The 27,213-nt window shown below is 44.9% G+C and overlaps 3 protein-coding genes across 7 annotated transcripts in view; 2 read left to right on the forward strand and 1 right to left on the reverse strand.

Annotated features, from left to right (window-relative positions):
* NCOR1 (nuclear receptor corepressor 1) overlaps positions 1 to 5,296 on the forward strand; it is a 73,679-nt gene extending 68,383 nt beyond the window's left edge. For all 4 annotated transcript variants that reach the window (XM_075518324.1, XM_075518321.1, XM_075518323.1 and 1 more), the window contains exons 43-47: positions 1,042 to 1,184; positions 2,481 to 2,534; positions 3,613 to 3,834; positions 4,400 to 4,582; positions 4,809 to 5,296. In XM_075518324.1, the coding sequence (XP_075374439.1) occupies positions 1,042 to 1,184; positions 2,481 to 2,534; positions 3,613 to 3,834; positions 4,400 to 4,582; positions 4,809 to 4,996 (790 nt within the window). In that variant the 3' untranslated portion in view covers positions 4,997 to 5,296. The remainder of the gene's footprint in view (positions 1 to 1,041; positions 1,185 to 2,480; positions 2,535 to 3,612; positions 3,835 to 4,399; positions 4,583 to 4,808) is intronic.
* Positions 5,297 to 8,758: 3,462 nt separating this feature from the next.
* Positions 8,759 to 12,996, reverse strand: TTC19 (tetratricopeptide repeat domain 19). 2 transcript variants are annotated; one of them, XM_075518326.1, is made up of 10 exons: positions 12,690 to 12,996; positions 12,539 to 12,612; positions 12,289 to 12,399; positions 12,026 to 12,064; positions 11,400 to 11,456; positions 11,076 to 11,137; positions 10,414 to 10,508; positions 10,064 to 10,218; positions 9,603 to 9,765; positions 8,759 to 9,072 (listed from the first exon to the last, which is right to left on the reverse strand). In XM_075518326.1, exons 1-10 carry the CDS (start codon positions 12,979 to 12,981, stop codon positions 8,942 to 8,944), a joined length of 1,179 nt encoding a protein of 392 aa, XP_075374441.1. In that variant the 5' UTR covers positions 12,982 to 12,996; the 3' UTR covers positions 8,759 to 8,941. The 2 variants fall into 2 exon arrangements, with proteins under 2 accessions (XP_075374441.1, XP_075374440.1); XM_075518325.1 differs by having other exon boundaries at positions 8,759 to 9,075.
* ZSWIM7 (zinc finger SWIM-type containing 7) lies at positions 12,345 to 26,988 on the forward strand. Its single transcript, XM_075518334.1, has 6 exons — positions 12,345 to 12,479; positions 13,599 to 13,696; positions 16,197 to 16,218; positions 19,967 to 20,069; positions 25,731 to 25,835; positions 26,654 to 26,988. The coding sequence occupies exons 2-6, from the start codon at positions 13,621 to 13,623 to the stop codon at positions 26,768 to 26,770; spliced, it is 423 nt and encodes a 140-aa protein (XP_075374449.1). The 5' UTR covers positions 12,345 to 12,479; positions 13,599 to 13,620; the 3' UTR covers positions 26,771 to 26,988.
* The last annotated feature ends 225 nt before the right edge of the window (positions 26,989 to 27,213 follow it).

The raw sequence follows: 27,213 nt of genomic DNA on the forward strand, positions 1-27,213 counted from the left end.
TAGATGATTTTTTAATTTAAGTATGGAGCGGTTGTGTTTGGGTTTGTTTTTTTGGTTTTGGGGGTTTTTTGTTGTTGTTCTTTTGATTTTTGGTTTTTTTTTAATTAAAGCTGATTTGCCAGATTGCTGCTGCTTAAACAAACTCAAGTATTCTAAGCACCACAGTGAACATACAGTTGATCTTTTTTATCCACTTTTGAAAACAGTGCAAGTTGTTCATGACCCTGGTATTAGCTTAGACTTTTTCACCTGAATTTTTCATGCTTTAGTGGGGTTTTTTTCTTTCTTTATAAACAGCCTAAAATTTGCATATTTTAAGATCTGAAGATAAAATGCACCCCTTGTCAGTTTGACATTTACTTCAGCAATTTTTTTACGCTAATGTGACAGAAATTATGTGCAGAAAGTGTGCCAGCTACTGTGAATGTAAAATTGATAAGGGGTATGAAATACAGAACGTGGATCCCAGTCTGAATTTGTGCCATAGAGCAAGGATGGCTAACTGGTAGCTCTTGAGCCAGATTCCAGTCCATAACATTATTTTACCTGGTTTCTAAGAATGCCTAAGAATAAGCTATTTATTTGTTTGGACCATGTGTGACAAGGTGGGTGAGCAGACTTAAGAAGCAGTACATCCTTTTTGGTGGAGTACTGGGGACAAAAGTGAGAAGAAAAAGGGTGCAAATGTGTAAATAGTAGGAGCAGCTAGGATGAGTATTTGGGCTTCTAGCTTAAACATTTCATCACCTACCAATTTGCAGTGCAAACTTCAGCCAGCATGCAGGTTGCAAGGCAGAAGTAGGCACCCCCAAGATGACTTGTAAGAGCATCATCCCTGTACCACTCTCCAGCACAGAAAATGACACAGTCAGTTTCTCTGTGAGCTGTAGAATCTTAAACCCCTGTTACCTGGATAAAGCAGATGTTCTGGGGAGTCATTATATTTGTCTGGTCCCCAAAAACCAGGCTGAGGAAAGAGTCTTAAAGCTTGTATGAATGTTGGCGGTTTCAATGTTCTCTCTCTTTGACATATGTTGGCAGGACTGACTCTCGCTCTCCAGGTAGTATAAGCTACCTGCCTTCGTTTTTCACCAAACTTGAGAACACTTCACCAATGGTAAAATCCAAGAAACAGGAGATATTTCGAAAGCTGAACTCATCTGGTGGAGGTGACTCTGACATGGGTATGCAGGACTTGCCTTTTCACTGAATTTTTCCAGCTTAAGCTTTATGTGACTGCCATCCACAGATGTCCTAACCTAAATAAGTTTTGAATAACATATGAATTAATATAAATCTGTGAATATAAAAACACATATATCATAATTTGTGACCAAAGAACTGGAAGACTGTTAGATTTTTTTCCCTTTTTTTTTTTTTTTGTTTAAATGCTGGTAGATTGAGGACTATCACACTTAAGCTTTTTAATATTTTATTTGAGAGATGGAAATGGTTTCTGGAAACCATGGAAAAAACGCATAATTAACGAGAGAGTTGTTAAAAACTGACATTATTCTAGTTAACTTTGTGTCTGTAGTTTGCTTCATATCAACATTAACTATTACACATTTTCCTTTTTGGAAAGGTGTCTTGAAACTGAATGTTTTGCGTTTTCTTTGCCCTTATGATTATGGCTGTTAAAAAGACATACTTTAATATAGTTTCAGTAGTGGATACTGACATGGTATCCATTGTTTTTCCTCCATGTATATCCATGGTATATATTTGTTTTTCTCTTATAAACCTTAACAGAACTTTGTATCAAAATTATCAGTAGCGAGAGTTTAAGCTGTTTGTGAACTCATTACCTAATGGAGAGTGTTGATTTGAAAGTGAATGCTCTTGCATTGAGCAACAAATGAATCTCGTTCTGAGAAGCAAGGCCGTGTCAATACGGGTTGCAGTATTCTTTTTATTGGATCCCCGTTGTGTGCACGTAGTTTTTGCTCTGTTGAAAATTTCGTGTGCATGCTTGGCATTACAAACACACTTTCCATTGCTGCCAATAATATTTTCATTTGTATATTGAATTCAGTGTTGAAAATCTTTATTCTCAAATTGGACAAAATATAGGTAATGTTGGGGCAGGGTTGTTTAGCCAAAGTTGTTATTCATTTTTTTAATACATACAAATACTCAGCCTGTAAGGTTCATATGTTAAAATATGTATTTAGCAAATCAAATGCAGCTTTTCATTTTAAAGTACATAGATTGTGAAACTTCAAAAAATCAGTCTGCTTCCTGAAGTAACATCTTTAAAAGGAGGCTAGCCATGACCGTATAAGATACTTTTACCCTGGTATAGATCATTTGCCTGAGAAGACGTAGATGCACGTTCATCTTAGAAGACTAAGAAAGAAAACACAGAACATTGAAAATAGTTCAAAGTAATTATACCTTGTGCATTAGGACTAGTAGTGATCACCTGTAGTGATCACCAATACTGGAAAACTCAGTGAAATGTTGTGCTTTAATTGCAGCAACTGCTCAGCCAGGGACTGAAATATTCAATTTGCCGGCAGTCACTACCTCAGGTAAGATTTTCAGTAAAAGAAACAAACTATGTTTCAGAAAAAATGAACTAGTGTAATATCTTCTTCCATTTATATCCTTTGGGGAGTCCAGTAAATGAGGAAGATGATGAAAATTTAATAAGTAATATCCTACATGAAAATTTGTTTCCTGTAAAACAAAAATTACTAAAGGAAAAGCAAAATGACCAAAGGAAGTTTCAGAAAATATTTTAAATGGTAACTTAGGCAAGAATGTTTTATTTCTGTGTGCTCTGCAAGTCCTACACAGAGGTAGAAGTCATGAAATTGGTTAGCATCTCACTTAAATAAATTTAAATACAGTGTAGTTCAACAAAACTTGAGTTTAGTTCATCAAATGTAATTTACTTTATAAACTGGTGTATTTAAAATACTTACTGATAATTCTCTATGAGACGGGGAAATGAAACATAACCCATAATTCTACGGTGTTAAAGAGGCGAGTGAGACAGAGAATTGAACTGAAATGTGGGAGATAAGAACTGCCAAATCTGGATCTTGAGTTGTACCACAGATTGACTTTACATGATTTTGGCCAGTTGCTGCCCCTTCTGGTACAGTGATTCTGTCTTTTAAATGGAGAAAGTACTGATTTCTGTTAATTTAGATGGAAGACAAGCTTTTGGAATAAATATTTGCCATGTATCACACTTCATAAGACAAATTAGTATGTATCATTAATGACAGAAGTATTCTTCTGGTCTCTTCTCTTACAACTGAATAATAGCTGCAGATGTTACTTAATATGCTATCACAATCAGCATGCTCAGTTTCCTTTGCTGTTAAAAAAAAAAGTTAAATTTACCCTCTTGCAAACAGCCTCACATTTAGTGGCACTACTGACGTGGCTCTTCAGTGTTTGCTGGCATGTCTAACTCATAGCCATTGTGAACTGCTTTGGAGCATGTAGCTTTGCGTTTTAAAAAATCTCATCTTTGGTTTTTTTCCCACCTTTCTGTGTCTCTCTCAAATCTTTTCCCATATCCCTTTGTAATTTCTCTGAGATACGTTTTTTGCCTCCCCTCCCACCTTTTCCTGTATCTTCTCTTTTATCTCCCAGGTGCAGTCAGTTCTAGGGGTCATTCCTTTGCAGATCCTGCCAGTAATCTGGGTCTGGAAGACATTATTAGGAAAGCATTGATGGGAAACTTTGATGACAAGAGTGAGGAGCATGGAGTTGTAATGTCACAATCTATTGCGGTAGCACCTGGCAGTTCCAGTGCTGCAGTATCAGCAAGTAATGAGACGCGTAGGGAAGAAGCTAATCCATCACCAAATTCAGGTGAGGTATTGCAGCTCCTAAATATTTCATGGTCTTAAAGAAAAAAAATAAATCAAGGGTTTGAATAAATTTGGTGTCACTGAAAATCACTGTCTTTCCTCTGGAAGTCAGAGATGGTGTTTCCATTCCCTCTAGTGGTCCTGGCTTTCAAAATGGTGCTGGTGACTTCAGGAGCATTAGCCAGTATTTCTTGGAGAATGATGACAGTGATGAAATGGGGAGGAAATAAGAGGGTGTATTAGATACCTGAAGCTTCTCAGTGGTTTGATGAAAATGCATGTTTAGTACATCAGCTATAAAGAACACGTGACAGTGGGAACTAGCTTGAACTGAAAATACCTCCCTTCCTAAAAATGGAAATATAACTCCGTTGTGATAAGAATAGGGATTTTCTAGCAGTAGTGTGTTAGAAGACTAGCCTGTACAGTCACTAATTGTAGTAAATCAGCATGCCAGAAGGCACAGCGTGAAACTCCTGTTTGCTGCTAAGTGATAATTTACAGAAACAAGCATAGGCTAAAACGCAGTGTAACATTTCTGTAAAATCTGTCCCTTCTGTTTCCAGGAGGGGGAGTCAGCAAGCAGAAGCTAATCGGCAAGTCAAATAGTAGGAAGTCTAAGTCTCCGATTCCTGGACAGGGATATTTGGGAACTGAAAGACCTTCTTCTGTCTCATCTGTACATTCAGAAGGGGACTACCACAGACAGACTCCAGTGTGGGCCTGGGAAGACAGGCCTTCATCAACAGGTGAGAAATGGGTTTCTTTCAAACTTAAACCAGATGTGATATTTGTAGAAAGGTCGGATGTAGAAATACTGTAACACTGGTATATTGATCAAAAGATTACAGCATATAAGGATTTTCTGAAACAGACTTTCTGCTAGTTGTCACACCCAAAACCAGACTATCTTTCAGATACAGATCTCTTAGAACAGCTCATGTTTTTGACTTGGAGAAACTCTCTTTGATTCAGGTTCAACACAGTTTCCTTACAACCCCTTGACGATGAGGATGCTCAGCAGTACACCGCCAACATCCATTGCGTGTGCCCCGCCGTCCATGAGCCAAGCAACCACTCACCAACAGAACAGGATATGGGAGCGAGAACCTGCACCACTGCTTTCAGCACAATATGAGACTCTGTCTGACAGTGATGACTGAACTATGCAGATTTTTTTCTTTTTAATTTGCGGGTCAAAAAAAGAAATCTATTTTTGACTTGTGCCCATAGAGACTTTCCAAGAGAGCAAGGGCCACACAATGAAGAATTGATGGAGAGTCCATTAAATGCCTTCTGCACAGGCCATGTGTTGGAGGATTGTGATCAAGAAGGTTGACTTACTAAAGATAAATATGTAAAGAGTTTTTAAAAATGTGGACTATTCCTGTTCTACATCTATTTGTAAAGAAAACCATAATGTCTTTAAATCATTCTTCTGTAAATAGAGAGTACTTTTTGCAGTGTTTTTTCCCTTGCTATAGTATCTGGTGTACTTATGTTCAAATCATTGCCTAAACTTTGGGGGTCATTTTGTAATTTTTTTTTAAGCATTTTCTCCAGTGTAGAGTACTCTTCATAACCCTAGCCTCCCTACCAGCCTAGCCTAACCATAACCCTAGCCTCCCAACCAGCCTAGCATCATTGCCCATTTAACGCCATGCCACTTCTCGCAGGCATTGTGCTTTTATATAATTTTTTCCCTAGACACACTTTCTCAGTGGTGTTCAAGCTCTTGTGAAAATGTTGATTTTTAAGACTGACCCCATAATGAATTCTGTACATTAACATAGTCCGGTTCGCTGGAATAAGATGATATATTTCTTTGAATTTTAAATTCTGCCACATTGTAAATTTTTGGTGCAGTTGGTTTTATTTAGCAACACTGCAGAAATATTATTGCATGGGTATGTTATGGTTCATTTTTAAAAGGAAAAAAAAAACCAACAAAAAGAACAGCTTCTGGAGGCATACCTCACTGTTATGCACACTGGGAATTTTAACTGTGCCCCAAAAGCCTATCATAGTGTTTTCTGTTTCTGCATTGTATGCAGTCAAAACAGGCTACTAACTTTTACTGTCATATTTAACCACAGCAAATGGCTTATCTGAACAGAGGCTCTGGGTGGGTTGAGAAATCCTTTAAGAAGAAAAACCTCTACATCCCAAGTTTAAATAAAACAAAAAATGCTTTTATAGAATAATTGAGCAACACACGAGTCAACTACTTGGTTTCTGTTACAACCAGTTTGAAATAGGTACTGTGATTTTTACCTTTCTCCAGTCTGATTTTAAAATCATTATGTAATAATTATTTTAAAGTCTGTGTCCCTATCCCAGTCCCTATAAGCAAGCTTTTGGTGGAAGTCCTTACAGATGCTTGGCTTAACTCCTAAAGTGTGCAATACCTGTTAGGGTGATTTTTTTTTTTTTTTTTAATTGTATATGGTACTAGGAGAGTCTCCTTAATCATTCATCTATCAATGCCTGCTATGATATGCTTGTAGCTCATGTATACATACATCTGGTTAGTGATATCACAGGGTGACCTGACATCCATCTTCAAGAGCATCTTATTTTTTGCTGCACTGACCTCAGGAAGTGAATCTAAATCTTCCGGGGCAGGAGGACTGATTTACAGATAGCACTGAGTTGGGGGGTGGCATGGTCTGTCAGATTCCAAACTGCTTTTGCATCTCATTGATGAACAGAGTCTTTGCCTTGAAGTTATTTTCCAGTCAAAATAGTTTTAATTTAACACTGTATTTGCGATACGTTGTATGGAAGGTATAATGTAGCTGTGTAACCTTAAGCCATGTAAGCTCTACATGTTATGGATGGACTGTAATGGTCCAGTTACAAACAGGAAGAAGTACAGAACTATTTATCGATAGCAAATTTGAGTACTTCAGAGGAAAGCCTTTTTGCCCTAAGTGTGGGAAAGAAAAAATCCAAAGGAACTCATTTGGAAACTTGACACTGTGTTGCAAATACAGATTTATTTTGCTACTTTTTTAAAATACTGCATCAGAATAGATCAGTTGGCAGTCTTAAATCTCCTTGCAGTCTTTCTCTAAGAAAGATTTTTCTCACCCTCCCATCCTTTACCCTTCTGGCTGAAAGTAGTGAATTTTTCATCCTGTTTGTAGACCTGTGCTCTTATTTTAACTTTTTTGTTCCCACAGCAACATGTACTGGAAAACAAGTTGATCTGCTCTTTTTGTAGATTTAAATTTGGAGTGGAGAGTTAAGTTCCATTCTAAAACTCACTTGTTCTCACTTTCTTAGTGTAACAAATACAACCTGAAAGAGGCATGTACAGACAAGTGTCTGCTAACTGTACAGTAAGTATAGCATGTTCATTGCAAAGCTTCATGTTATTGCTGCTGCAGCAGCAAGATATCCAAAGTAGGATAGTCACTTTCTCCTAAGATACAGCTTGAGTGGCATTTGCACATAAAATGTTGCTGCTTTTTTTGTTTGTTATAAGAGTTCTAACTTCTCCAGTGTAAAAAAACCTCTCCAGAGCCTAAGTTAGGGTTTACCACAATTCCAGTAATCTTCAAGTATGGAATTACATCTGACCTGTTTCAAACAGGAAGGTGTTTGTAAATCATGTTTACAAAGTGTAGTTTACTACAAATTTTTAACTGATTTCTGATCAGCGCTTTCACAATGCTTTCATCTTGATATGTTTCGTGATTCTGATATGAAATCATTTAAGACTTGAAAAACCCATGCATCATAAAACTCAACTTTTCTTTTCCACACAATGTCTTCAGTAGACAGTGACTTCTGGATTCAGACCAATCAATAAAGGGGATCAGTTCTCCATTTGCTTTTCCTGTGTCTCCCTCTTGTTTTGCAGCATCAAGCTATGTTCATGAGAACAGGCAAAACACTTCCCTTAGGGGGTGCTGCAGGGTTCCCAGTTAACACTGCTGGGGGGTTTAAGGTCTGCCACTTAAAAACCAAAAACCAGAACTTTAAAGACAATTGGCTCTAATGTGTTAGAGCCTTTCTGTTAGTACAAGCATGCCTGTAACAGCCATATTTTTATTTCCTAGCTTGCTGAGAACAAAGCTGTATATGTGACTTGAGTTTTCCAGCTTCAGTGAACATCTAGAAAACCTGCGTGCCTCTTCTTAGCTCAAAGTTAAGCAGAGTTGAAGCCACTAATGCTACTGTAAGTAAACTAATAGCGATGCAATTAACATTAATGGATATACCAAACAGCTGAAGTTCTTACAAATGAGAGGTTAAAATAATGCTTGGTTAGCGACAGGATTATAGTCAGTTCTACTATCCTAGCTACATATGGATTTGATAACTTCTGGTTTAATTCTCCTTTGTCTTTAACATTAGGCTTCCCTGCAGGGCAGAACTGAAAAAATTTATTGTATAAGCAGGCTGTTCATACTAGATTCACATGAAGGCATGTACTTTACAAACCTGATGGTATGTACATACTATCTTTTCCAACAGGAAGCCTCAGCATTCTAGCACTGACCTATCCAAGAAAGGAGGACAGCTTTGGCACTTAGTGTGCTCTTGACTGGGGTAAGGTAGCTGAGTGTTTTATTTCTGACAGCAGCTCTGCTTTGGTAAGATAGTCTTACCCCTCCTCTGAGAGGGCATGTTCTATCTTTGGATGCTAAATGCTTTGAAGAAAAACACTTGATCTTCAGGCAACCTGTTTGAAAAGGACATGGACCTACAGCTTTGTCATAGTACAGGTATAGTCTGGGAAATGCTCTGTTGAAGTTAATACATACTGAACTGCAGCACTGACACAAATACACTCCTTGACTTAACTGGAAGTATTAATACCAGGCTAGACTTGCACTTTTCTGGCAGTCAAGACAAAGTTAAATCACTAGCACAGTAATCACTCTAACCATAGACTACACCACAAATTTATATAGTTAAGATTTCACAACTTTATTTTGGGCTAAGTTGTTAGGCAATAGTAGCCCTTCTTGTTAAGCAGTCCTTAAACTCCTCATTGCTGTTCCCCTGGAGGACTGCACCAAACTGGTGCCAGGATGCTTGTACTGACCAGCCCTTGCTGCTGTCAGCCACCTCAAGGTTGGACTCTGTGGCCAAACTCAGTTGGAGCCCTTTCTCCTCTTGGCCAGCTCAGCTAGTTCTTCCTGGATATGCTGGACAGAAGCAACATCTCCTTTCTGCTGTGCCTGCTTGAGAGCTTCTTTGTACACTTGTTTTGCTTGCAGAAAGTCTTCTGTAGCAAGAGGAAGAAGTTGCATGGCTAGCCAACTACATCGCCCATTTTCAGAGTCCCCTCCTGAAGCTAGGCACATGCAGAGGACATGCAAAAGACTACTTGAAACACTTCAACAACTAGGGAGGTTCAGACAACATCCAGCATAGGGTGCCAACTAAAAGAGCTAGACAGCAGCAATGATGACAGGACAAGGTGCTGCTTTAGCATTAAGATCGCATTGAAACAAGTCTCAAGCATGTCTTATGTACTTTTGGAACCAGTTACTATCCAAACAGGACAAGGCAAACTAGATTCCCTGGCAACCTTTTGTGTCAGATGCACCAGTACTGCATTTATCTTGGACAGGATCCTTCAGCAGCAGAATTCAATTTGAGCACAATACGAGCTGCCTACACCAAGTCAGCAGATCTACTGCTTAAACTAAAAATAGTAACACAAAAATAACACTAGTTCAATCCTACAGTACAGGTTATCTGCAGTCAGCACAAGCACAAGTGACATAGGCTGGACATTAATTTACTTACCTTTGTGCATCAGAATTGCTGCCAGGTTATTCAGCACCATGTGCTCCTCGGGGTGTTGAGTCTCCTTTGCCAGCTCAGCTGCCCTCTTCACATAGGAGTATGCCTCATCGTAGTGCCCCTGAGCATCCAGTACAGTTGCTAAGTCATTCATCAGGACCACAGTCTGCACCAGGACAGAAAAGGAAGCCTCAGAGCAAGACTTGTGTAGAAGTCTGGGGCAGCAGGAGCATCACATTCATAACCCTGTCACACTAGTAAAAGTAGTATTTCCCAGAGAAGCTTTCGGTAAGAAAGTGTCTTACATTTATTTATCAGCATGCTCATTCTTCCTGGCCGGAAAACAGAAGCTAATTTAGTGCTGTGTATATTTGATGCCAGCAAAGCTGCCTTCTAGGCTGCCTCATTCCCTAGGAGATTAGCTCTTCTTTCCCTAGTAGTCCAACTACCATTGTACACATCACCTGTGGATGAGTCTCTCCCTGAACATCATTTGATATCTGCAGAGCCTTCTCATACATTTTTTGGGCCACTGGAAGCTGGTTAATGTTTAGGAGATAGCGAGCATAGGAGTCTAGGCTCATCCCAAGCAAGAGACGGGTGTTGGCCTTTTCTTCAGCTGCAAATAGAGAGGAGTGGAAGCGATCAATTCTACAACATCAAGCACAGTCTCCATCCTACAAGAGTAGGAAACTCATGTAGTGTGAAGACAATGAATTGACATGAAGATGGTGCCTAGGCAATATGGAAAGCAACATCAAGGACATGGAGAAAAGATAATGAGAGAAGCCTTTGACAGACAAGGCAGTCCTACCTGGTAAGACATCCTCAGGCAAGTCCTTTTGCTTGGCAATCTTCTCCTCTAAAGTCAGGATGCAGAACTCATAGCCAGCCAGGGCTAATTTGTGCCTGCAAAGTACAACAACTCAGCAAAGCAAGGCTCCTTCCATTCCTGAAGGGACAGATGTGAACATCTTCGATCCCTCATTCTAGAGGGCCTCTAAGACAGCTTTTCCCCTTCACCAGAACCTTCTTGCCCTCAGTCCTCTCTTCTTGATTATGGCCTGGACCCTTCTCTTGACCCATGGGCAAAGGGATCCAAGAGGTGGAGAGGGCTCCCCCAGACAAGGTCAACTAAGGCAACCCATGCCAATGCTCCATTGAAAAATGAAGCTACACCTTACCAGCCACCAACTGCTTCAAAAGCCTTCTCTCCTGTGAGGTGTGGATTTAAGACTAAAGAGTGATACCCTTTATGGCTACTTAGGCCCTAAGCTAGGCAGGTCATAACAGCAATCACTGTGCTGAACGACAGCGGGTAGGCAAATATCACGCCTGTGGGAACCTTTATGTTGACGGTATCTTGTCACACCAAAGCTTCCTCAGGCACTCTATTCTTAAAGAGCCCCTGCTTGGCCACTACTGCCACTGTGAAGCTGAGATGAAAGCAAAAGATGCCTTTAGCAGGGAACTCACTGTTTCTGAGCAGCATAGATACTGGCCAGCTTGAGGGACATCTCAAGGATTGCATTGTCATCCTGCCAGGAGGACACACAACACAACTGTTACTCTTCTTGCATCTCCCCAGTAGAAATATTACTTTGCCAGAGAACAAGTTTAGACCTTGAAAACGCCCATCCTGTTGTCTCCAGAGCTGCCATCCCCTTAAAGGAAGTTCTTGAGAAGCAGGCAAGCTCATAGCTAGTATGGCAAATTTCTAGTAGGCAAATTTACAGCACAAGAAATAGACCAAAGAATTCTTAATACTTCCAGCTGAAAGCCTTTATCAGAAGAACATACCTCCTTTGTGTCCCCTGCAAGCAAATAGCTCATACTTGCTTTGTAGAGCTTTTCTGCCTGAAATGAGAATTTTGAAGAGAATACTGAGGAATTATGGCAGTTAAAACAAAAGATCTCTACCCTTTATGGAGGCAGACTACTGGGAGAAACCTGTCTCAAATTTCTGGCATTTACATTGTATGTCAAGACCAGGCTGAAGTGAAAGGCTAACTAGAGCCCAATGGTACCACCAACTAGTAGGGTCCTTTCAGTTTCTACTTTAGGATTCCTGCATCAGCCATGAGTTTACCACATCTGTCTGCCTTCAAGGCTTTCCTGGATTCTCCGTGGGACAGTCATCTAACTGCTTGACCGTGGCATTTGACAGTAATAAGTATTCCTTCCCTTGCACATGATGTTGGAGCTCAAAATTTAACTGTGAAAGCATCTTTCTTAGCAGCATGTGCTCCATAGGACTGCAGTCCCAAGGCAAATTATTCTGCTTTGGACTGCACGATCTCTGCCTCACAACTCTCAGTATGCAGCCTGTCACAGCATGCCTCACCTTCGCTATCTTGAACATGACACGACCTTGCACAAGATGTCAGCCTCTTAAAATTCAGAGGGAAAAACACAGAGTTACTCACATTGTCCAGCTGTCCCTGCATGAAGGCCACGTTTGCCATCTGGAAGAGACGGACCGTGCTGAAGCTCCGCAAAGACTGCGGGGACTAGCCTCAACACAACTGCTCTTCCTTCTACCTCCAGCTCCACCCCAGCCCCAGCATATGGCACTACACCCCCCGAAGGGAACTGCAGCCCCACGGTGACTTCTAGCATGGACCACATGGGACAGCCCCGAGCAGGAGGGCGCCCAGCCCAGCCCCTGCCAGCCCCCCCGCAGCCTCACCATGCTGTAGGTGTAGACGATGGCTTTCCTGTTATCGGACTGGTGCGACAGCCGCAGGGCTTGGTGCAGAATCTGCTCGGCCTCCCTCAGCTCGCCCTTCATGACGCTGAGCTGCAGAAAGAGAGGGAAAAGCCGAGGGGCTGGTCACCCCCCAGGGCCCACGCGTGACGGGCTCCCGGCCCCCCGCTGAGGTAACACCCCGCGCTCCCCGGCCGCCATGTCCGCGGCCCTGCAGGGGACGCCGCCTCACCTTGGCTCTCTTCAGCAGGAGGATAATGGCGTCCTCGCCGTCCTCCTCGGCGTCCCTGGGGAAGAGGGAGAGGGCTGCGGGGCGAGGGTGACCGCCGCCCGCACCGCCCTGCCCCGAGCCGCCCCGGCCCGCAGCCCGCCAGCCGCCTCACCTCCCAGGAAGCCCAGGGCACCCCCGACCGGCCGGGCCCACGGCCGCCGCGCGAACCCCGTCCTGCCGCTGCCCTCCTCCCCGCGGGCCCCGCCGCGCCAGGCGGCCCGGGGCGGCGGGAGCCCCACAGGGCAGCGCCGGGCGGCCAGGCGGCACAGGGCCCGCGGCACCCCTGCCGCCAGCATCCTCCCCCGCGGGCCCTTTAAGATCTCGCCCGCGCCCTCGCCACGTGATGCGGGTCGGTGCGTCACCCGGGGCAAAGGGCGCCTGTTGCTATGGAGACGCTCCCTCATGGCTGCGCGGCTGCAGGTAGGCCCGGCCCCGGGCCCGGGGTCGCCGTCCCAGGACCGGCGGCTTTAAATAGCTCCGACGCGGCCCCACCGTGCCGGGGGAGCCCCCGGGGACCGCAGCGGGGAGCAGCCGCCGTGCGGGGCGGCGCTAGCGCGGCTCCCGCTGCCGGGGCCTGGCAGCTGCCGGCCCCTCCCTGAGAGATCCCCGGCGCGGCTCGTAGGCCCCGGGGGCAGCCAAGTCCCCCTGCCGCAGGGGCGCGGGCGGCGGCGGGTGGGCTGTGTGGCCGCCTCTGTCGGGAACTGCCTTAGCCCAGCGCCGGGACGCTCCAGGCCAGAGCCTCTTCCTGTTGCCGGCTGTATCGCCCCCCTCACCCCGTCCTTCCACGGGATCTGTTTATACGTGGGGGTATCTGGGAGACACCCGTGTGTTTTTGAGAACCCTTTCCTCCGAGAAAGTGTAAAAAACACAGTTCAAAAGTTGCTGAGGATGCCTTTTCCTTGGCCTCATCACAGGGTTGAAAGAGTACTGCCCAGATAAACTGTCCCGGTTTATAGTATCTGTGGTGACCTTAATCACTTCCCACTGTCTCCTGTCCTGTTCTCTTCTGTCTTGCTTCCAGCCAGGAGGCTAGTGCCAATGGGATGGATAGTACCTTGCCAGCAGTAGCAGAAGAGCTTTTGAAAGAGATCAAAAAGGCTTTTCAGGAAACCTCACACGGTATGTAAAGAAAACCAGAACCATCCCTGCAGGTAGCAATGAGGGTTGTCAGCCTCTCCTTGCTTGCATCTTCTGCGGACTCCGTTGCATAAGGGGTGGCCTTCACCTTCAGGAGTGGTAGAGTAAGATGTTGAGGCTGCATGCCTTTTCTTGCAGGCTTTTAAATGTAGGATATTATAAAAGTAAGTCTATTTGGGCTTCCACATTCCTTTTTAAAATTAATCCCTGTGGTTCTGAGTGTATATTTAATTGCTGTACTTGATACAACTTGTCAGGACACAAAGGGGTTTGAAGCACAGGTAATGAGGAGCAGCCCCCTTCTAAAAGTCAGGCCTTCCAAAAATTAGACCAGGTTGGACACTTTTTTGAACGTGGGACGTAGGGCAATGCTGCTTGCTTAGAGCTTGTAGTGTAAGTGGTTGCACTTGAGGGATGATAATTCACGTGCTTCTAGGTAGGCATTTTGTTGTGCCTACTGTACTGCTGTTTTTATAGACTCACTAATTTCCAAACTAGAGCTGAAAGGGAAATCTTCATTAAAACGGTCACATTTCATGACTGACCGGCAGAGGGTGATGTGTTAGTGATCCCAGGGCAAAGAACAGCTTTCCCATTGCTTGAACAAAGCAAGTATAAACCAACAGTTAAATCTTGGCCAATTCTAGCAGCTAGTTAAGAACAATTACCTTTGTTGCATTCTGGATTACTAACATAGTTCTGTAATCTGTGCTGAAAGAATAAACACGTGTTTGTGTTTACTTGATAAGTAGTGCAGAATGGTTCTTCCTAAGGAAAGTGTCTATTTAAGGAATAGTTTAACTGCACTAAAACCAACCAAATAAACATTCAGAGAAGTCTGTCTGAATACTACATTTGGGTGGGAAATGGGCAGAGACTTGGTGTCTAAACTGTCAGAGTGACCACATTGACAGCTTTCTGGCATACTTGTAGTATGGCTCCTGTCAGGTTAGGGTAGATCCAAAATCTACATGTGACTTTTTTAAAAGAGCTTTATAAATCCTGTTGTAAACTAGAAAAAAAAGTCAACATTCCTTTTAGTATACTTCTCCTTAAAGTACCAAAATAGTACACTGGGACATTACTGCAGAAAGAAACTGATCAATCACTTTGGAGAATTAAATTAGAATAAAGTGGGAAAAGTCAAACCAACAGCATAAGTCATAAAGAATCTTTTGAATTGTTGGAACAAAGGATTTTAAAGTCAAAACTCCTGATTTTCCAGTATGTCCTGGTTTCCGCTGGGATAGTTAATTTTCTTCCTAGTAGCTGGTATAGCGCTGTGTTTTGGATTTAGTATGAGAATAACGGGATAACACAGGGATGTTTGAGTTGTTGCTAAGCAGTGCTTACACTAGTCAATGACTTTTCAGCTTCCCATGCTCTGCCAGGTGCACAAGAAGTTGGAAGGCAGCACAGCCAGGACAGCTGACCCACACTGGCCAGAGGGCTATTCCATACCATATGGTGTCATGCGCAGTATAGAAACTGGGGGGAGGTGGCCGGGGGGAGTGATCGCTGCTCAGGGACGGGCTGGGCATCGGTCAGTGGGTGGCGAGTGGTTGCATCACTTGGGATTTTTTGCTTGGGTTTTGTTCCTCTCTCTCTCTCTCTCTCTCTCTCTCTCTCGTTGTTTTCCCTTTCATTACAATTTATTTTATTTTATTTTATTTTTTTAAATTTCAATTATTAAACTGTTCTTATCTCAATCCATGAGTTTTCTTACTTTTGCTCTTCTGATTCTCTCCCCCATCCCACTGGGGGGGGACAGTGAGCAAGCGGCTGTGTGGTGCTTAGTTGCTGGATGGGGTTAAACCACGACACAGTGGAATAATAGTACACTGTGTCCCATTAGTGATACCAGAAAGATCAGATTGGATGATCAGAGCCTAAACTGTTAGCTACAACAAACACACTAATTTTCTTAAGTGTAATTTTCCATCTTAACAAGACGTTCTAATAAGTGAAGACGTTATGTTTCTGTGTGCTATATTAAAAGCTATAAACTAGTGGCGCCCTGCAAGACTATGCTGGGAAAAGAACAACATTTTTAAAGTTTTGATGCCAGAGTTTTCAACTCATGCCAAGAGAGTTTCAGGGAAACCAATGTATATATTTTTAACCAACTTCTTAAAGTGACAGAGTAAGATGTTGAGGCCGCATGCCTTTTGTTGCATGCTTTTAAAAGTAGAATATTATAAAAGTAAGTATATTTGGGCTTTTGCATTTCTTTTTAAAATTAATCCCTGTGGTTCTGAATGTATATTTAATTGCTCTACTTGACAAGTGCCTTAGCACTACCACAGCAGATCATTTTGCTGCTCCTTGTTGCTTTTTGGTAGCTAGAGAGGATGGCTAGAGCACTGCAGTCCTGTATGGCCTCTGGGGGTACATTAGGGAGACACTAGCCTCCCTGTGATGTTGATGTCTCTCACAGTGGGGAAGTTCAGCAAAGTCATGCTTCGTTTTCTTTTTGTTGCAGTCCCCGATGACCTGCTGCTGGGGTAAGTATCTTTTGCTTCAGTTCTTGTCCCAAGTGCCAGTCCTGCTGATAATCTGCTCTCATCATAGTACCGCTATTTTTTTCCTGTGTTTGACCAGTACATGTTTCTCATGTAGAGTTGCTACGTGTTTTTGCTTGTAGTGGAAATGAAGGTCCAAAGAGATGATCTCAAGGGTTTTGCAAGAGATTGATGAAATTATCTCTGTATCGCTGAATCTCCTGGGATGACTTGCTCTAATTTCAGTGGATTAAACGTGCAGAAACCCGGAATGTTTAACCTGAGCTCTGAGTCCACCCTTAGATCTGGAATGAGTTTTCTGTGAGAGTGGACTGTGTTTCAGAGTGATTCATGCTGCTGGAGTGCTGCATCTCCTCTGCGTTCATATCATAGTGAGCACAGCAGCATCCTGAGATCTCTTCTGTTTGAGTCATGGGCAAGCGTGATAGAAAGGGAGAAGTGAATGTATCATCTTTCTGCATGAGGGAATTGATAACCTGAAGATTACCCTGAGAGTTTTCTTGGGTTCAGAAGAAGTGTCAGGTCAGCTTCATCATCCTTGTGTTGATTGAAGCTTGTGAATATTTCAGTCATTCCCAAGCAGTCTCCTAAGAGACTCAAGTTTCACAACTTCTGCAGCCCTCGCTAATTGGTGTTGAAGGTAGAGAAAAGGCACCATCACAGTAAGAAAAGGCTTTTCAGATTCATCTTTAACTTTGTGTTCTTGCCTGCCTGTAATTTAGCCAGGAGAGGAGATCACCAGGAACCCTTCAGGCCTTAATATCTTTGGGTCTAAAGTCATCTAACATAACACTTGTGAAAGGTATGCATGCTGGCTCCCTCTTCTGGGACCACAATGGCCTTTGAAGGGTGGGATTATATTTAACAAGTCTTGTAACTTTTTGTTTCCTTCTTGTTATAAAAGAAAAGAGGAGGAAAGAAATTCCCTTGTTAAGTTTAGTAACGGTTGGGTGGTAACTCCTGGCAGTCAGATTTCCATCAATTCCCTGTGACCAGCGTCTCAGAAGTATTCTGATTTAATTTCTGAATCTCTTCCAAATCTCTAAAGTCCTTGAATTTCCTTTGGGCATTTTGCTTACTTATTTCCTGTTAGACTGATTGAATTATATACATGAAAAAAGAACTCCCCAAATTTGAAAGAGTTACTGAAACTCATTAAACTGAGTCCCCTTAATAGTCCCAAACCTAATCATTAAGGAATGTCTTACGTTGAGTGTTCCCCCACCCACCTCCTCTCAGTCCTCAGATGAAGCCAATCCTTACTGCCTTGAGTTTGTGCAACTGAAGTTTTGGTCTTCCTGGAATAAGTCTGTCTGCTTGGCTTGTTATCAATGAGATTGACTCAGACGCATAGGTCAGCCATGCTGCTGAGACGCCAGGGCTCTGCCTTGGCTCTTTGTGTCTTCACTGGAATTGGAAATGTTCCTCTGCTTTCTGCTGTTCTCCTGCTCATGTTTTATACTATATTTTCATCATTGCTGATTTTCTTGTTGTTTGCCCTTGTAACTAACCTAGACTACACAGATTTTTCTCAGCAGAAAAAAGGTCTGTAAAGTTAACTGAGTTGCCTCTGAGCTCTTTGGAACACATTCAGAGTAGCTGGATATACAGGTCTAGAATAACTTTTAAGCCTATGAGCTGTCTGGACAATAGGCTAAAGGTGCAGATGTCCATATTTGACATACAGCTTATCATATATGCTTGCATGGCAGGGGATGTGCAGACAATGAGTACGTAGATAGAAATTACTATGCCTTCAGGACTCACAGCTCTTTATTTTTCCACTTGCTGGTGTGGAATTTTACAGCACTGAGCACAGCGGCAGCCAGACACCAGCATGTGCCTCCATGGTGCTGCCTTACAGGACCGAGGCTGAGGAGAGAGTTGTGTAGAGGTCATGTTTTGCAGGAAGCAAACATATACCTGAGCAAACCTGGCTAATCTCATCTTTACCCCATCCCAGGCACTCCCTGATCCATAAATGCTGCGCAGTGGTGCAGCCCTGCATGGTGATGTGTCCTGCTTGGAAGGAAAGGAAAGGGAAAGGATTTTTAGGGAGGGTGGAGTGACATAAGGTATGCGCTGTCCCTGGGTGTTTATCTGGAATAAATTTGTTGTCTCTGTGCCCTGCTGGCAGCTAGATTACAGATGTAAAATTACTGCTATCCGATAGCTCCATGTGCAGTGGAGTGTCTTAAGTATTTCCCTCATTGTCTTTAGCTTCCTATTGATGCAGTTTGGTGGGTAGAGAAAGAATAATTTATACCTCAGTTGTGACTGTGATAGAGGAGATGCAATCACTACAAAATGACTCATTCGTTCTCCAGGGTTTAAACCAGTTTCCCTGGGACGAGGAAGGAGCCCTACTGCTGCATTTCCTATTGCTCAAGGAGCTATGTATCATCGTTGCTCTCTCCTTGCTCCGAGGCATGATGCATGGGCCATGACTAGAGGTGGGATTCAAGACCAACTGATCAATAATCTGATCCAGGGCAACTCATCCAGGACAGCCTGTATGTACAACTAAGGTGTCCCAGAGCACAAACTCCTTTTCCCCTTAGCATTAGTAAGTCAGCCTCTGTGTGCTCTTGTTTACCTGGCGCTGCCTCCACTAAAATCCATGTTTATGCTCATTGTGCTCATGTGATGGTTTCACAGATTACCACAACAAGGATAATTGGGCTGCGTATGTGACACTGCCTGTTGCCTGTAACCTCTGTTGGATCCCCAGCACTGTGCATCCCCCAGGACTTCCTTCCCGCATATTCTCTTTGCCAGCATGTCTTGCTTTTGCTGCCAGAGGTGCAGTTTCCCCTGAAGACGACCTAGTGTATTTAGGGTGCTGGGCAGAAGCAAAGTTTCCAGCTTTACAGTCTAGATTCACTGTTTGATAAATTGGTTAAGCGCCAGTGCTCTGTCTACGCAGAGTTTGTATTGGAAGAACTACAGGAACACCAACAAAAAGCCTGATCAGATCACTGTAAGGACAACCTGTGTCTTTTGCTTCACCTCCACTGCCTTTGCAATAATCAGTGATCTGTAAAGGGATTGTCAAGCCAGAAATGCTGCTCAAAGATAACTCCTCACCTACATGTCTAACACTGTGTCACAGTCATAGAGACTAAAAAAATCTCACTTCTGTGTCTCTGATGCACTTTGTCTCATTTTAGTTCAGGACAGGAACCACTTCATGTCCTGTTTGTGCAGCAGGCAGCCAGAATAGTGTTTGGGTCATAGTGCTGAAGAAGAAGCACTTAAGCTGTAATGTCCTGTGTAAGAAAAAATCTTTAAAATGCCTTGTAATTAAATCTGAGTGGGATTTTGCAAAGGGATGTGGGACTGTTTGGGAGCAGCTTGGAAATTTGGAAGTTCCCTTCAGAATATCAAAAACCATGTAGATGCTCTGAATAGCTGGCAGAGTAGAGGTTGTCCTTAAGGACTGAGTCCTGTCTGTCTTCCAGGAGAGCGATTGTCAACTGGGGTTGTCTCAGAGGGACAGGGCAGGGATTGGTGGTCACTTGGTGAAAGACAGCAAAGCTGAGAATGACAAATGCACTTCATTGCTTGGTAGCGTAATTAATGGAGCTGTAACTGGTGGGATTTTGAGAGGCAATGGGAACATTTAGCTACAGGCCTTCTAGCCTCCATAGGGCTAAATCCCATGGATTAAGGCTCAGCCAGGTGTTCTCCTTTTGTGGTGTGACCTAACTAGAGACATGTTCTTTTTCAGGCTGAAGTTCATATTTGGCCCATCTGCTGTCCCAGCTTTGGATTTGGTGGATCAGCATTCTGTCACCCGAGTCATGTCCCCCAGTGGAAGGACTGCATACCAGGTACACACTGTTTTTGTCCTCTTCAGTCTTACTTTCTGATGGTTTCCAGTTGACATGTGAGCCAGTGTTTTCCTAACTTGCAGAACATGGAAGGGCACTTGGATAAACATGGAGAGAATATCAGTGTTTTACAAACTCCTAAAGTGATACTGGAGAGCAGTAGCCATGGACTAGAATTAGAACAGCATGGTACACTACTGTTTTCTTTGTGGCTCCCAGCCAGTCAGACACAATTTCTTACGTGTTTGTGGGTATCACAATCAGAAGGAAGTTTTCCAGGGATTGCTAATTTTGCTTTATTACTTTCATCCTATCCAGCAAAGGCAGTTCTTCCTCTTGAGAAACTGTACGCAACGGAGTGTTATCTGCCACCACTGCATTTCTTTCTCTGTTGCACTCCAGATCCTCAGTATCCTGAATACTCTTGACCTCTACTTGGCGATAGGATCCTTGCTGCCTGGGGGGAAGCAATGCAGGCCAAATCCGTGGGTTTCATTCTAGTTCACTGTAGCCAAGACTGCGAATCACAGAAACATCTTCATAAAATGGCATTTTAGGGAGAAGAGCTCACCTTAGTCCTAAAGATCAAACTCCTCCTACACCACAGGACTGGAGACGGAGCTGAGGCTCATTAGGTGAAGAGAGGAGCCATTGGCACTTCTTTGACTTTTCTGTGGTATGGACAATTCCTTGCTCTACTGTGCCACAGCACTGGTGGCATCTGTGTTGGGGACACTCTGTCTGTTCTGTGAGCCATTGACCAGCTGCATCCAGCCCATGGGGTCACGGAGTCAGAGAGGCTTTGTGTGCTGTGCCCTAGCTAAGGCTGGTTAAGCAGTGGGACCCTGTGCCCATAAGATTTTGGTGAAGAAGCACCCAATTCCTTCTACTTAGCACTACTAACCCCCTCAGATAGCACAGCCCCCTCCATTGCTGAACCTAGTATTGTGCTTTTTCACACACCAGAGCAGGGGGAAATCTCTTTGTTTGCTGTTGCAGCAGCCAAAAGGAACATTTCCAAATATCCTCCCTGCAAAAGTGCCTTCTCTCCTTCACTGGAGGTGCTGAGATACTTTGAGGTCATCTAGGGTAAGAGAAGAGCTGTGAAGCCAGGCCTGGATCATGACACAAACATTTTTCATGTGTTCAGAGCTTGCATTGTGTGATTTGCACGTGGAGTCTTCATCGCTTCTGGGCCTTGGAGAGGACATTGGCCCGTCCAGAGAGGCATGATTCATAAACATACAGGGCTCAAGGACACAGCCTTTGATTTGAGGGTTTGCCAGTGGGTATTTGGTAAAGCCTAAGAAGCACTGCTTCCAGGACCCTTAGACAGCAGCTGCCTCAGTAATTGAATGCTTAAAGGCTTTTCCTTTTTTACTGTCACTTGGCTGAATATGCCGCTGGGCAGAGAATGGTCACATTCTCCTTGCAGAGCTTTGTTGGGCCATGCAGGCTAAGGCAGAGCTTTGCAAGCTGGGATGCACAGTCTTCACTTGGCACCCTTTTGTGTGAAGGATGAGGGGGACTGCTTAGAGCCTCTGGTCTTCCCAGGGAGCCTGAATGTGTGCTCACATGCTCACAGGTTTTCTGCAGCATGGCAGAGTTATCTGCATCTTAAGAGGTTTAATATTAATCTCCTAATGCAGTAAGCCTCATGAGACACAGAGGAGATCAGAGAAGCATGGTGAGAGGGCTTTGATACGCTGGGTGCTGCCCTGACACCCTGTTCTGGTCTGGGCAGGGTCGTTGCTGAACAGCACTGCCTCAAACTGCGTGTGCTGCAGCAAGGCAGGCACCCCTCCACACTGCCCAGCCCTCTCCCCACTGAATTGAGGGGCCAAAAATTCCTGCTGGCAGCAGTTCTGCAGTCACCAAATGGGAGCTGATATTGATTAATATCTACTGATGGCCCCAACAGTAGGATCAACTGGTGCACATTGGAAAAGAGCAAGTGTCAGAACCGCTTTCCTCCTGCCGCTGCAGGTAGAGGGAACCACTGGTTCCCCTGCAGGGAAGAAACCCCTGGACAGGTAGATCACAGCTGGTCACCCGGAGTTAATGCAGAACAAGCCCAGCCTTCAGCCAGGCACTTTGTAGCTGATGGGTATGATGTGAGCGGGCCCCCTGCATCACCCAGGGTCTGTGCCTGCGTCCTCCCAGCTGACAGGCAGCCTACAGGAAGCAGTCCCTGCCTGCAGGTGCATGTGTGCTTCCGAGCAGCATTCCTCTTTAGTGGAGCTTGATTGCTGATTAAGGCCATGCTGATGAGTTCATTAACAGAGGAATCTGAAGAGATATTTTCTCTGGGGGTGTGAGGCTGGTCCCATTGCGAAATTCTTCCTCAGCACAGCTGTCTGAGATGCAGAAACAAAGCAGAGCCTCCCCTGAGGCCACTGGCTGGAGCAGTGACAGGAACACAATCTGGGGCCATAGAAGCCAAAACAGAGTGGGATGCTGCACTTAAGAGTAGCTGGGTAGTGTCACTGGCTCTTCATTCATGTGTGTGTGGTGTAGACACATATTCCAGCTGTGTGCACTTCTCCCTCAGCAGAGAAGCATGCCCAGTGCAGTGGGGAGTTGGGGGGGCGTCTGTGGCTGCCTGGACACATGCACAGTCATCCTTTTCACTTATTCCCCAGAAAGTCAGCTCTGCCATTTGCACCCAGATGTGGTTGAGCTGGAATGTGAGGTGGTGCTTTCACTTGCAGCTGGATATGGAGAACTGTTCTCATTGAGGCCACAAGGTTGGTCCTATTGTGAAACTCCTTTGGGTCATCATAGCCAAATCTGAGTTGTTGATACTTCACAGGCTAAAATGCTGTTTGCGTTCCATAGCACCCAGCACATCTTAGGTACTGCTTCAGGGGAAAATGGCACTGTTCAGACAGGCCCTAGGACTGCAGCCTGTAGTATAGGCAGCTCTTGCCCTCAGGAACTGAGATGGGAGAAGAAAGAGCCCTCAGTCAAGTGAAAGTTATGATTTGTCTTTTAATGGCCAGGCATTAATGCCCTTGCTACTTAATAGAGGAGTAGCACCGATGGGGTATTCAAGTGCTGACGTTACCTCAGAGTTGTTAATCATCCCAGAAGAGCTTGTATAATACCTGCCTATGCTGCAAACTAAAGCCAACCCTTGTAACTCCAGGTCAGGAATAAGTAAGTCTTACTTGCTGCAGAGATCGTGGATGCTGGCTGATGGTGGAGCTGTGCTGGATTCAGCAGAAGTGTAAAGTGGGGAGCAGGCAGCAGTTGGGGCACCTGTTAGCTATGCCTGAGTTGCAGAAATGCTGTGAGCTGTGGGAGTGAAGCCAGTTAGCAGGGGGAGTCACAGTACTTTAGCCCTCCTGCCAACTGTCACTTGCATTGCTCACATCCCGCACTTTTATTGGATTCTTCTTTTTTATGTCTTTTTTAATTAATTTCCTAGAACTGTATGGCAACCTGCCCCACTGTGAAAGATCTGAGCATCAGGTCTTGGCACAGACTGTGGTGCTGCCTAGCTGTATGCTGGTGGCAGCAGTAGCTGCCATGGTGCCACAGCTGGCCCTCCTGCATCCACACACGCTGGCAGGGACACCACCACCAAGGTGATTTTTCCTCACTGCGCAGCCAGCAAGTGCCTGGAGATGAGGGCAGCGGAAGGAAATCTCACAGCATCTCAGGGCCAAGAGAGCACCCCAGTGCCTGGCTTGGCTGCAGCTGGCCAGAAACAGAGGCAGCTTTTTCTCTTGGTCTTTAGATTTTAGATTCTGCCTTATCAGGCAGAAGCTGCATTCTTGCCATCTAGGTCAGGACAGGGGAATGCTAAACTCAGCTCAAATCTGGCAGTGTCTGTGTCTTCCCCCCCGCCTCAAAGGAAAACAATTCTGAAGGAAAGGCACCATCGGAATACTTCATCTTGGAAAAAACAATCAAAGGGGCTAGAGAAAAACAAACTTACCACAAATGAAACAAACTCAGCCTGGAGTATAAGGAGGGCCCAGGGTAAAGGCCAGACTGAAAAAAGAATGGTTTACCCTGAAATGGGAATGTGACTCTTGTGTCCTGAATCTGCTCAAGTAAGGGGGATTATGAGGCACAGGCACTTCTGTGGGAGAGCTTAAACTTGTGGATGTTCCCTGTTGGGCAAGGGGTGCAGAGAGAGCTCCAGGGGACAGGGGAAGGCTCCTGTTGCAAGTGCAGTTCTGGACCGGGAGGGACAATGTTCCTCTGGAGGGACTTAGGAGTGCCAGGGGCATCCTGGAGGGGAGCAGCACTCTGCAGAGCTCCACTGTCTTTTCACTTTTTTGTGTTTATCTTTGGATTTAGGTGTATGTGTGCCACAAATCCAACCAGAATCTAAAGCCTGGTATGGGAGAGGAGTGTGGTGTGCCGTCAGAGCCCAGGGGCTTGTGCGCAGAGGAGGGCACTACTGGTGATTACACCCATGTGAATCCGCACCATTCTCTGGAATATCTGGGAAGAGTTAGTGCCAGCTGTTGAGGCCACAGAGCTGACACAAAGCACTTGCTCTCGCTGTGGCAGATACGAGACACGTCATGGCAAATACTCTGTGGTAATTGTGTTTTGGCCATGGGGTGCACTCAGTTTAGACCTCAGAGCATTAGTAAACTCCGTGCTATTAAGTGCAGGTTTCTGGTTAAAGTCTATGAGTGTGTTCTGCTCCTGCAGACCCTTCCCTTGCAATAGGAGAGGGCAGAGCAGTTGGCTCTTAAAGTAGATTTCTAAAAGCTGTTTTCCAATCTTGAAGAAACCAAAAGAGAAATAATACGTAAGTTGGCTTTCCTATACCATGCATTCAGCTCCAGCAGCTCACAGATTGCCTGTCAGCTTCTCCATGCTGGAAACAAATGCTTCCCTCACCTGGCTGCCTGCATCCCATGCCCATGCCCATGCCCATGGTGCAGAGGGAATATGCCTCAGTACCAGCCTTGCAGAGGAACAGCATGTGGGAAAAGGAGGCAGTGCTGTTCCCAAACCAGAGATGGAGCAGAGAGGCTTCTTCTCTGGAGACTTCAACTTTGTTTATTCAGACAAAACTGGATTCCAATAGCTGCAGCTGGTTTTGGGAGCGGAACAGCAAGAGTCTTTACAGCCTTCAGCCACTGGAGCTAGTTAGAAAAGGCCTCACTGCAAGTGCTCACTGCTGCTCTCCTTCCATCCCCAGGTCCATGGTGGCCCTGGATTCACAAATGAGCTTTCTGTGACAAGAGGGTCTTTGTCATCTTCAACTATCCTGTGTCTGCCAGTACGGGGGGTGGAAGCTCGCTGGAGTGGCTGGCAGCTCACTGTGCTGCCAGCTTTGGGAGATCAAGGGAGGGGGCTCTGTGCTCAGTTCCACTGCCCTTTTCCCGATCTCTTAGCAGCAGACAAGTCACTGGAGCTGAGGTCTGCTGCAAGCACGGGTGTACATACAGGAGCGCTTCCTCGCCTGTAGGGAGAGAAGCATGTAGAGACCGTGAGAAAGCTGAGGAGCTTCAAGCTTAGCTGGGTCGATGCAGTGTTTGGGGACGCTTTTGTATTGTGGCACCTGCTTGCCAGTTGCATGCTGTGAGTCATTGCGGAGAGGACACGAGGCCAGATACATGCTAAGAGTTAGAGAAATTAAAAGTGAATGCTGTCTCTGACTCCCACTTCCTCTGACTGCCTTTGTTTCAGGTCCTTGGGAGCTCAGGGAAACTCTACACCTGCTACAGTTCTTGCCACTTCTGCACGTGTCCTGCTTTTGGTTTTACTGTACTGCAGAAGAGTGAAAGCCTTCTGGTAAGTTATCTGCCTCAGCTTGGGGCCGGGACAGGGAGCGGGGGAGAAGGCTACACTCTGCTTCTTGAACCTGAGCAGCCTGAAGTTTCCAAGGGAGCAAACGCATGAGTGTTGAGTTGGCCATGCAGGCTGTGCCTGACCCACTGCATAATCTGGCCTCTGGGAGTCATGGTATTTGGGTGGAGCAAGGCCTTACAAGGGCTAGGGAGGGCTTTTGTTCTTAATTATGCATTACTGTTCTGACTTTCAAGAGATGAATAATCCCTGGTCTCTTGGAGCAAAGGCTATTGCTGCTAATGGGACTGCCACATGGAGTCTGGCTGATGAAGTGGTGCAGTTCACCTGGTGCCAGTGAGGAAGGGCTCAGGGTAACTAATTGGTCTGCAAGTGTCCCCCCGCTCTGTGCCAACCATCCCTCCCTCATGGGAAGCCCGTCTGTTCCAGGACCTCTGTCAGCTGGGCCTAGTACTCTCGTTTTTGAGAGCCGTGTGGGCTTCCAGACAGTACCAAGCCAACTCTTGTTCTTTATAGTCTGGATCTACCTTCTCCTGCATGCATGTGGGGAGAGCATCAGGAGCCAGTTAACACTTGTGTGTCAGATCCCTGTATTGCATTATCCCGATGGCAGAACTGACCTTGTGCAACTGGAGTGCCAGCCTGTGCCAGGGCTTGGTGTGCCAAGAGGGAACCATGTTACTGGGAGGGGTGGGTGCTTCATTAGACCCATTCTGGCCAGGATGGATTTTTGTGGCTTCCAGATAGAGCATGACATTCCTGCATTGCTCCTGCTGTTAACTTGGCTGCGCTATTATTTGCAGTGCAAACATATACTTGCCGTCTACCTCAGTCAGGCCATAGGAGCCTGCCAGGAACTATCTGTCTCTGAGGAGCAGCTCACAAGCATCTTACTGGCTGAGGAAGAGGATGAAGGATGAAGGAGTTGGATCACATGTGGATGTGCTTTCTAGGAGTTGGATCATATATGGATGTGCTTTCTGTGTACCCTCCCGACTGTGTAGCTGGCATTTTTTGTATCTACAAGGTTGTCAAATGTTGATTGTGGCTGGTAGGTTTCTTCCTGTGCTGCAGCCAAGTGTGACATTAATTAGCAGCCTTGCACCAATGGATTAATTAATAAATGTTAAGAAGCCTGTGTTGCTTTCAGTTTCACTTATTTAGGCTATTCTTGGGATTGCTGAAGACGTTTGAACTGATCTGTAGTACTGTGTGCTTGTGATGTGGGGATATGAACAGTCCAGCAGGTCTCTTAGTGATCCATTAAACCTCATTAACTCTGCTCGCGCTTTGACTAACCCCACCTCCCTTCCAGTGCCTGCATGGCTTTGTGGAGTCGGCCTTTGACAGAGTGACGCTGCAG

Source organism: Mycteria americana, chromosome 15 (assembly GCF_035582795.1).
Source record: "Mycteria americana isolate JAX WOST 10 ecotype Jacksonville Zoo and Gardens chromosome 15, USCA_MyAme_1.0, whole genome shotgun sequence".
Classification (NCBI taxonomy): domain Eukaryota; kingdom Metazoa; phylum Chordata; class Aves; order Ciconiiformes; family Ciconiidae; genus Mycteria; species Mycteria americana.

Bases quoted from the DNA above. Each gene is read 5' to 3' on its own strand.
- TTC19 (XM_075518325.1), bottom strand. From the start codon at position 12,981: ATGAGGGAGCGTCTCCATAGCAACAGGCGCCCTTTGCCCCGGGTGACG. The intron at 12,400-12,538 runs GTGAGGCGGCGT...CTCTTTCTGCAG, and splicing joins TCCTGCTGAAGAGAGCCAAG to CTCAGCGTCATGAAGGGCGA. The intron at 11,138-11,399 runs GTATGTTCTTCT...TCCTCCTGGCAG, and splicing joins TTGCAGGGGACACAAAGGAG to GATGACAATGCAATCCTTGA.
- ZSWIM7 (XM_075518334.1), top strand. From the start codon at position 13,621: ATGGATAGTACCTTGCCAGCAGTAGCAGAAGAGCTTTTGAAAGAGATC. The intron at 16,219-19,966 runs GTAAGTATCTTT...GTTCTTTTTCAG, and splicing joins CCCGATGACCTGCTGCTGGG to GCTGAAGTTCATATTTGGCC. The intron at 20,070-25,730 runs GTACACACTGTT...CCTTTGTTTCAG, and splicing joins GTGGAAGGACTGCATACCAG to GTCCTTGGGAGCTCAGGGAA.